The sequence below is a fragment of the Cupressus sempervirens genome, chromosome 4, assembly GCF_028749045.1.
Source record: "Cupressus sempervirens isolate cs-2001-9-10 chromosome 4, ASM2874904v1, whole genome shotgun sequence".
Taxonomy (NCBI): Eukaryota; Viridiplantae; Streptophyta; class Pinopsida; order Cupressales; family Cupressaceae; genus Cupressus; species Cupressus sempervirens.
Genome location: NC_143121.1, coordinates 665,366,422 through 665,377,485, shown reverse-complemented (window position 1 = coordinate 665,377,485; position 11,064 = coordinate 665,366,422). Strand labels below are relative to the sequence as shown.

Here is an 11,064-nt window from a genome sequence, read left to right as displayed (position 1 = left end):
TACATTTCCATTTATGGTAATATAAAAATGGTATCTCAACCTTGTAATAATAAAAAGTCACTATTGATAAAATGAGCATGAAAGATTGCAAGGGGGAGTATCCCCTTTCAAGGTTCAAGAGAGTGCCTTATGCCTCTTGTCTCCACCCCCATGCATGTAATTTATCATTGTAAATCTTGATCATTCCTCAATAGGTCATAGATACAATAATGAATATTTTATGAACTTTTCTTGTCCTAGAAGACAACTCTATTTTATGAGGGAACTATAGTGTAACCATATATTGAGAGTCAGATAATTGTTGACTTGTCTCGAGATCTATGTTGGTGATACTCTAGTGAGAAACTTTCTCTACAAGTATATTGTAATCTATTGTTGATTCCTAAATAATATTTTGGGAAAATTTTGTTGTGTGGGTTGTTTCATTTGAAAGGTTTTTTCTTATGTAAATCATCATGTTGTTTTGTGCACACTATTTATATTTAGTTTTATAAAGTTTCTATAATTTTTGTGAAGATATCTAAAGTTTTTAATAACCCTCCTCTCAAGGTTAGTGTAGGAAGTTGTTCCACTAATTAAACTTTCTAAGATGATTGAGATACAAATGGATCTTCCAATGAAGTAAGGGATGGAGATACTTTCTAAGTGAAAGATATTTATAATGAGATGAATAAAATCACTTATATTATTTTAAAAAGTTACATTCTATTAGAATGCATGTCTTAATTGATGGCTTAAGTGGAACTAATGATTGCATAAGTATGAGAAATAATTTATACTTGTTTTTAAACCCATACTTATTTTTAATGTTTAACCATGAAGCCCATTCAAAAGTGCCAAAGTCCCAAATGTCTATGAAGTATCAAACGCCTTTCCTATACAAAGAAAAATATGCTTAGGAAAACAAGCAACAAGTGGTTGATTATGGTATTGAACTAGTTTGTTCCACCAAATTGACAATGATTCAAAATTGGAACTATGCTACAAGGAGAAATCATTTCATTGAAGAAATTGGAAAACATGATGCCAAGTCTTTCAAATGAATAGCCATGGTAAAGAGGCCTTACATTTAGTAAAGGGACTCGTGATAACTTTGTCAAACCAATTGATAGTCTACCACTTTTTATTTAAAATAAATTGGAAGAGCCAATTACTATAGCATCATAAATTTCACCCATATGCAATTTATTGCTCACCTATGTACCATTTTAGTGTTCTTGGCCTCATGTGATCCATCTCAATTCCAACTAAGTTTTTGACCTCTTCACAATATTTTGAACCCTAGGTCCCAATGGGTTTGCATTAAGGGGATTGAGTCATCTTGGATGAAACTTTCTTGCTAATTTGGCCCCAAATTTAAATTTTCCAATAGTTAGTTTACAAGGGTTGCAAACGGAGCTTAAGGAGAGCTACACAATCCTTACTATTGGATTTGAAACAACTTGGAGTAGGTTGCCCTGCTGAACTAAGTCTCCTTGACTTTATTTAGAATATAGATCACATGTTGGTGTTTGTACTCCAAAATTTCTACTAGAATATGTATGGTTGTTTTCAATTTGTTGTGCATGTCGAAAGTCATTGCTTTTCTATATTTTTCCTTGGATATTGCATTGATCTTCCACACTTGTATAGTCACTTTTAACTCATTATAAAGGACCATTGAATTCATCTTGTACCAAAGGATCTTGAGCCTAGTGGATTGTTCTCCTTCCATTGTGAGTGAGGGAAATAAGCCTAAGAGTCCTAGTTTGCATGCATAAACTTGTAAACACTATCCCATTACAGTTACAAACATGAATTGTCCACCATAAAAGATGGTTACTATAATAATTGTGCACAAGTATTGATGAAAAATAATTTTCACATATTTATTAAATCATTATTTCAAATTTTCTTTTCTAACACAAGATTATTTAGGTGATATGAATATGTCTCACTTATCACTTCTAAATGATCACTTTTTATCTGTTGTGCAGATAACAAACCTTCCACATTTGTTTTAAGGAACAAGCTAAAAAAATATTTGTCAAAATATTCATCTAAATTTTAAAAAATAATTGTTGAAACTCTTTGTTTTTAAAAATCCAAAATGATTAGTCAAAAGCCTACACAATCATTCAAAACTTAGAATGTGGAAGGTAGGGTGGATCATTTCCCGTGTATAATTTAGTGATTTCAATTAATTTGTTTGTTAAGTAGGAGATAATTTCCACAGCAAGTCAAATTGTGATATTGCTATCAAGATTTAACTATGTGATTTTGAGTCAAACTCATTGACCCGTGTTTCATGAGTAGTGATTCAACATGAATCCATCTCTCATGAGAATAAATGGAACACTTAGCATTCATTGGATCTAGGTGATGCTCATAGGAGTGAAGCACAGGGACTTCCCGGGAGGTCACCCATCCTAGTACTACTCTAGCCTGAGTGTGCTTAACTATGGAGTTTCCTCCATGGTTAAATCCAAAGCTTTCAACCCCATTTGCAAAACCTTCACCAAGTGTTGTGTCTTATGAACCATTCATTAGAAAGCCCCTTAAGCTCATCAATTGATAAGTAGGAGATAATTTTCACAATTTGACCAGGACTGTGAGCATCACCTAGATCCAATGAGTGCTAAGTGTTCCATTTTTTCTCATGAGAGATGGATTCAAGTTGAATCACTACTCATGAAACATGGGTCAATGAGTTTGACTCAAAATCACACAGTTAAATCCTGATAGCAATATCACAATTTGACTTGCTGTGGAAATTATCTCCTACTTATCAATTGATGAGCTTAAGGGGCTTTCTAATGAATCGTTCATAAGGCACAACACTTGGTGAAGGTTTTGCAAATGGGGTTGCAAGCTTTGGGTTTAACCATGGAGGAAACTCCGTAGTTAAGCGCACTCAAGCTGGAGTAGTACTAGGATGGGTGACCTCCCGGGAAGTTCCGGTGCTTCACTCCTATGAGCATCACCTAGATCCAATGAGTGTTCAGTGCTTCACTCCTGTGAGCATCACCTAGATCCAATGAGTGTTAAGTGTTCCATTTATTCTCATGAGAGATGGATTCATGTTGAATCACTACTCATGAAACATTAATTTGTTTGTATTTGAAGTTGTGCTCAAATTTATTATTCCTCTGAGCTCAGATTCAGTTTTAATATATAGAAAAATGTCCTTTACATTATACCCGCTAAGGTGCCTGATGAATTAAATTTCTGGACAAGTTGATATAAGCCATTAGACTCTCCACGTGATGATCATCAAAACATCTATATAATATGCAGTGGCATGAGGCCACACGGGAAAGCCTGGCTGTAATGACAAAATGACTTTTCGCACAAAATTAACTATTTATCTGGCACCATCAAACCGTATGAACAACGTAATCTTGTTTATTCCTTTTATTTTAGGACAGATGTTTCCTATGATCTATCTATATCTGTATGTATATTGTTTTTTTTTTTTTAATCCAGCGAGGAACCAGGAAGAAAAAGTGAGATTTACCAACATGACATGTCTGATACCACAGTCCTTGCACCAGCAGATGTTTTTGTCAGTGTACCTTCACGGTTGGACTGCCTTTATTTAATCTAGAATCAATTTACTACTTTAAGTTACATACATCATAAATTCTATTAATTTTTATAACATCTGCTCTCATCAAGATTTTCTCTGCAGAAGTAGTCGGTAGAGGAAGGACCTCTCCCATTCCTTGCATTATATGTTGTTGCTTTGATGCTTATTGTTGAAGTCAGAATATTGTGTGAAAGTAGTTCTACCCAACTGTATTAGTCAAAGAGACACAGTAACTGTTAGGGGTGTAATAATGGTGATAGAGTTTGGTCTTAGATACTTTTAATAGTCCAGTATATATGTACTAATAGTAGATATTTTTTAGTTTTTTGGTTGGTTGTTGATCAATTTGTGCACCACTGTAGGGACATTTCACCACTGTAGGAACATTTCATAATGACTACTGGGACATTTAAACACAAGTACTCGTGTTTTTTTGGTGAGCAACTTTGGAGGGTGAACATAACCAGTATCGGTCGATAAATGCCCAAATGCCAAAACCTTAAGTTAAAGCTCTTGAGTTGCCTATGAAAGAACACCAAAAAACTTGGCATATTTAGTCTGACAGTTTAGGAGATCTAGGTTCACAAAGTTAGCCTGAGTGGCTACAGGAACTTTCCCGTATATCAAAAAAAACTGTTAACTTCCTGGCGATACTGCTGTTGTGCTTTGATGATTTGCTTGTGGATTACGACCCTCTGTAACTGGCAGGAAGAACCCACATTGCCTTTTTTTGTTGTGTTGTCTTATTCCTCTGTACTCTTTATCTGCTTAAGTGTTGGCAAGAGCATTTCGCCTTTTCCTTTTTGTTATCCAGCATTTGGGTTTGTTTTGCAGCATTGCTTCTTGGTTACTCCCACTTTGGCTATTTTTGGCTTTTCTATGAAAAGACAAGATCTGATCATGGTATTTTATTTTCTTTGAAACTATTCCATTCTTCCAATGTAAGATACGAATGATCCTCTTATTGTTACCTTTCCTGCCTGTCCCTATCATGGTCAAGAGTGTATCACTCACTGCCTTTTGGTCACTCCCAACACTAGATTCTTTCATGTGTCGGCCATTGTTGTCAAAGGCTCTTAACTTCTAAGGTCCCTTAGCTTGTGAATTGGGTTCTTGAAAACTATAAGTTGTGGGACAAAGTTACCCAATTTGCTATCCAGTGACTATGGCTTCTGTCTTAATGGCTGTCTTAGTTTTGGCACTAGCATTCATGCAAAGTGCTTCTGCAAGCCATAACTATGGGGAAGCTTTGAGTAAAAGCTTACTTTTTTATGAAGCTCAGAGATCTGGAAGGCTTCCCAATAGCCAAAGAGCTAACTGGCGAGCTGATTCTGGACTTAAGGATGGATTGGCTAATGGGGTCAGTAATTTCACTTGGCCTTAGTTTAATGCTGCTTCACTTTCCAGACGAGCAATTGTAGTCTTACATTATTGCCTTGTGCCTTTTCTGTATATCAATAGTAATGCTAGTAAGCTTATTTGAAAATGAGCATGATTTATACAGTCTATTCATTTAAATTCATGATCACTTATAGGTTGTTAATAGAAATGCATGCAATGTGGGCAGGTTGATTTGGTTGGAGGATACTACGATGCAGGTGACAATGTGAAATTTGGACTTCCAATGGCACACACTATCACCATGCTCTCATGGAGTGTGATAGAGTATGGAAAACAATTGGCTAATAGTGGAGAGCTGGGGTATTCTATGGAAGCCATTCAATGGGGTACTGATTATCTCTTAAAAGCTCATTCCGAGCCAAATGTACTATATGGACAGGTGAGTATTCTATTTCTTCTTTGTAGTTATGAGGAGATATGGATCAGGCGGAGATAGAGAAAGCTGAAATCTGAGCAATCTGAGAATAGTGTTTTCTTCACTCTGGTCTCAGGTGGGTGATGGCATTACAGACCATAACTGTTGGCAAAGGCCAGAAGATATGACAACCCCTAGATATGCATACAAGATTGATACGGACAATCCTGGATCAGATCTTGCAGGAGAAACAGCTGCTGCTATGGCTGCCGCCTCTATAATTTTCAAGGACTCCAATCCTACTTACTCTAATGAGCTTCTCAATCATGCCAAACAGGTTTGTTTAGATTCAAACAAATGCAAACTTTTCGCTTTGATTATATTGAAACTATCCCATTTCATTCTGCAATCTAACGTTTTGTTCAATTATTGTGACTATCTTGCAGCTCTTTGACTTTGCTGACAAATACAGGGGAAAGTATGACAGTAGCATTACTAATGTTCGAAAGTTTTATGGATCAATCAGTGGATACAATGTAAATTCTCATCCATCTTAACTTCTCTATACAAATACAAATGCTTGTGAATACAATGCTTAAAGAATTACAAGTTTTCTTTATGCACGCTACATATTTTTGGCAGGATGAATTACTGTGGGCAGCTGCATGGCTTCATAGAGCAACTGGGGGTCAGAACTACTCCAATTACGTGACTGATAATGAAGGTTCCTTGGGTGGAACAGGATGGAGCATGACGGAGTTCTCTTGGGATGTTAAATATGCAGGGGTCCAAGTGCTTGCTTCTATGGTCAGTAAGGGTGCAAGCCATTCAAATTGTTCAATATGTCGCAGTAATTAGAGAATAATACTTGGCTAAGATTTCGATGAGCTGAAATTTCAGTACTAAAAGAGAAAAGTATATGAAGATAAATGGTTTAACATGGTTGCTTTACTTTGTAGTACTCAGCTGTACATTTATAAATGGTTTAACATGGTTCCTTTACTTTTTATTAGTCGACTGTACATATATCCTGCAATTAATATCATAAAAAAACCTGGGCTGTGGCAGTTCCTCTTGCAAGGCAATGGTGGGGAAAAAGAGGCTGTGCTGCAAAAATACCAAAAAAAAGCTGAGTTTTTCATGTGTTCATGCCTTCACAATGTACAGCGAACACCCGGTATGTGATAATTTATCAGTGCCTCTAGAAAATACTCTTTTGCTAATCATATTTACAAAAGATGGTGGTGAACTGAGTCATTTTTCTTTCCTTTTATCAGGTGGGCTGCTATATTGGCAGAAATGGAACAACATGCATTTTGTAACAAGTGCCTCATTTCTCCTTACGGTCTACTCTGACTACTTGTCCGCTGCTGGCAAGAAATTGCAATGCGCAGATGGACAAGTGGATCCATCTGAACTCTTAGCCTTGGCTAAATCACAGGTATGTCAAATCCATTTCTTAAGACATTTAAATAAGACACGTAATCACGATTATACCTAGTTTTCTTCTTAAAAATATTTCAATTAGGGTTTGTAATCACAGTTCTAATGTTAAATCAATTTCTTAAACCATTTGAATAAGATATGTAATCACAATTATACCTAGTTTGCTTCTTAAAAATATTTTAAGTAGGGTTTGCAATCACAGGTCTAATGTTAAATCTATTTCTTAGAACATTTGAATAAGATATGTAATCACAATTATACCCAGTTTGCTTCTTAAAAATATTTCAATTAGGGTTTGCAATCACAGGTCTAGTAAATTCATTCCTTCAAAACATTTACATCAAGGTTTGTAATCTGAAGTACAAGGAACCTTCTTTTGTCAGACCTTTCAATTCAAGCTTGGTTTGAAATGATAGTGTAATTGATGCGTTCTGATTTCCAATAGAACATCAGCGCCACTGGAACAGCATTTTAAAACCTCACTCTTGTAGGTTGATTATCTACTTGGAGACAACCCGAGAGCTACAAGCTACATGGTAGGATATGGAGCAAACTATCCTAACCAAGTTCACCACAGGGCTTCCTCCATTATATCTTACAAAGATAATCCATCATTTGTCAGTTGCAAAGGAGGTTATGCCACTTGGTTCAAACACCAAGGCAAAGACCCCAATGTTTTAGTTGGTGCCATAGTAGGAGGACCTGATCAAAATGACAACTTTGCAGATGAAAGAGACAATTATGAGCAGACAGAACCTGCAACTTATAACAATGCTCCAATGGTGGGACTTTTAGCCAGATTCCAACTTGGAAATGGTGGAAACAACAATCTTAATCAAGGTAATGTTGTCTTAGGGACTTTATCTCAACATGGCGGAAGACCTTCATGGCTTACCATTATCCAATTTTACAATCCATTTTTTAATGCCATTTTTTAATGCAATTTTTATATCTGGACCTGATTGTGTGCAAATTTTTGTGATCAAAATTTCAGATCATACTCTGATCCATCATCATGATGAGAGAGAAGGATATGAAGAGAAAGATAAATGTGATATCTTTTTCTCTTTTTCTAATGATGGATAATAGAATGTGATCCAAAATGTTGATAACAAAACTCACACATAATCAAATCCAGAAATAAAAATTGCAATCCAGACATAAAAATTGCACCTACATTGATGCTGATTGTTTTTTATGCTAATTGTTTTTAATGACTGTTCCAGCAGTGATGTCTAAATGGTTGCTTGTTAAGCAGGTGCTATGCATAAGCTCAAACCGAAATCTACGGTCGCCCCTGTTTCCAAACAGGGAGATCCTTTTCCAGCTTCTCATCAAAGTAAGTTCTGCCGAACTCATATTTGAGCTGTCAAAATGGACAACTTTCACACAAAATAAAACCAATCCAAGTAATATCCAGATATGGTTTTACTTAAAAGAAGCATATTCAATTTTCATCAATCTGTTAAATGTATTAAGTTGGATTTTGATGGTGCTGACATCCTAGTTAAAAGTTGGTAATTTGGAAAGGAAAATATAGCAAATCAACTGTAGGTTTTGATTATGCCTTATTATATGTTCCATGGTGTTTCGGGGATGGGGACAGGAAATGGCCAGAATGTGTTTTGGGAATGTCAGTCCAGGATCATTTCTAGAGGATAGCAGTCTGGGGTCTCATTTTGAGGGTCCTTGTACCTGTTAGTTTTGTTGCTGGTCTACATCTTACAGATTGGTCAATCCCTTTAAATGTTCTAAAAGTTTCTGGATTAGATTGTGTAGAAATTTCATTATCAATAATTCCACTCACACTACGTGATCCATCACCAGGATTGTGTAGAAATGTTTCTCTCCTTATGCTCTTTTGCGTATCCTGATGATAGATCATGTAGTGTAATCCGAGACCTTGATGAAAAAATTTGTACACAATCTAATCCAAAAATTATAAGAACATTTTATGATGGATTGTGGAAATCCAATAGATTTCATTTTACACAGTGTGTTCCGTTTAAATGTTCTTAGACTTTCTAACTTACTGATAATAAAATATAGATTGTAATCCTAAACATTGGTGACAAAACACATCCCCTGCTGTTCCATCTTAGAAATGGCTACAGGGATGGGGATTAATGTTTAGAAGGCCAGATATACGTGTAACATCTCACTCATAATTGTTATCAGATTGCTGAATTAGCATCTAAAAGAATGCTTATTGCGAGGGGTATTGACCTTAAGCTACTTTGGTTCAATCTATATTTTCATTTGTAGATTCTACTTTGTTGTCTAGATTTCTGACTTAGTAAGAACTCATCTCACTTTCAGAAGAAACTCAATGCTAGTAAGAAACATTTATTAACCTAAACATTGCAGCTTTATCTTAGTTTTAGGATGCATTTCCTTAAAAATGGCATGATTTTGAGGCAGTCATGTTTTATAGAGGCTGCATATTGAAATAAACTTAACTTCCTCGCAAAACGCTCTTTTTGGTCTTCTGGTGTGCATTTACATTTACAAGTAACTTAAGCTTACATGTTCATCTAATCAATTATATAAGATGATAGATTCATCTTTTACAATGAATGGGTTTTCTTTAACTAAAAAGATGTTTCTGATTGTGGATTGCTGTTAATGACCTGCAGAGGAGAGTTTGGTGGCCATCTCACAGAATCTGTCACAGTCTTGGATTCACAGAGGAAGAAATTATTACAGATATTCAGTGACCATCACAAATAAATCTCAACATCAATCACTTGAAGCTCTCAATCTTTCCATTGAAGGACTTTATGGTCCAATATGGGGTCTCTCTAAATCAAAGGACAACTTGTATTCATTTCCTGAATGGTTGAAGTCTATTCCTCCTGGTCAGAGTATAGCTTTTGTGTATATTCATGCTGCTCCTCAAGCAAGTATCTCCCTTGCTAATTTCCAATTGACATGAACTGATCAGTCTCCTATATATCCATTAATTTTATAGTAACCAGGATGTTTTAGGGCTTCAGTGTTGGCATTCTCTTAGCTTATTAATGGAAAGTGAAAACCAATTCAGAATATACAATAGAGAATGGATCAAGTCAAAATCAGTCCCCGATGTCTCAAAGCTGGGCTAACACCTATGTGGATATTAACGTACTAATGAGGACGGAAAGAATTTGCTAGTGAGGCTAATGAAAGTATGTGGTTGTAACTGGAGTTGAATAACTACTATATCATTTTTGCAGATAGGGAGAATAAATATTATTTATGTGGAATTAGTTGTGCATTTGGGAGAAGAAGAATCTTGCTTTCTTTCTTCCTTTACTGAATATTATGGCATAGATTATGATTCAGTTAGCTCATTTTCCATTGTTAGGAAAAGAGTTAAAAATAGATGTATATATTCTTGTAGTTAGACTTTTATTTACTTTCATTCATGCTAATATCTATTATTATATGATTAGATTTGTATGAATAAAATAAAAAATTTAATGTAGATTATTGGTTTCTATAGTTCGTATTATTGTATATTGTGACATTTGATTTTGATTCTGTGTTTTGTTTTTCTTGGAATCACACTTCATGATTCTTCTTAACGAAGAAGACAATAGAAGAGAAAATCGTGTGATGTTTGGTGAATTTTGAAGTGGTGTTGGTTTTGTTATCTTTGTTGGACTCAATGAATTGGGTCAATTTTTATATATTATTAGATGTTGTATATTTTGTATGTTAATAGTTGGGATAAGATTAAGCTCTTTAATGATTAGACAGTTTTTAAAATGTTATCTAAGTTTTTTCTATTTAGATCTATTATTTAAAGATATATAAAAATTATTATTCATTATTTGATTGAAGAAAGGTTGATTTTTTACAACAACACCTTCTTTAATTAGATCTTATATTTTTCTAAATCAGAATATTGCAAATAATTTCAATTCTATAAACACCAACCAATTATAAGATGAATGAAATTAGTTTCAAGTTAAAAGATTGAAACTGTTCCTTTAAAAAATAAATGGAAATATTAATTATGCTATTGCAAATAGATAACTTACCATTACCTTGACTAGTGTCTTTTATGCTCTAAACAATGGATAGAGTTAATCTTTAAATGTAGACCCTATTTCTCCCTTTCTATTTATTCTAATGGTTGATGTGTTAGGGAGGTCAATTACGCAAGCAAGAATGGAAGGAACCATCAAAGGTATCTCAATAACCAATGGGGAGGAACCATCTACAAATCAGCATTTTGTAGATCTATGATACAATTTCATTTGAAGAAGGATTGGCTAGAGAGGCCTATGCCTGGAAGGATATTCTGGGT

At 34.9% G+C, this 11,064-nt stretch overlaps 1 protein-coding gene across 1 annotated transcript; it reads left to right on the top strand.

Annotated features, from left to right (window-relative positions):
- The first annotated feature begins 4,624 nt into the window (after positions 1 to 4,624).
- Positions 4,625 to 10,015, top strand: LOC149563014 (endoglucanase 6-like). Its single transcript, XM_089826454.1, has 10 exons — positions 4,625 to 4,928; positions 5,136 to 5,348; positions 5,461 to 5,661; positions 5,771 to 5,860; positions 5,967 to 6,131; positions 6,393 to 6,501; positions 6,602 to 6,765; positions 7,262 to 7,610; positions 8,029 to 8,109; positions 9,407 to 10,015. Exons 1-10 carry the CDS (start codon positions 4,734 to 4,736, stop codon positions 9,703 to 9,705), a joined length of 1,866 nt encoding a protein of 621 aa, XP_089682580.1. The 5' UTR covers positions 4,625 to 4,733; the 3' UTR covers positions 9,706 to 10,015.
- Positions 10,016 to 11,064: the final 1,049 nt, after the last annotated feature.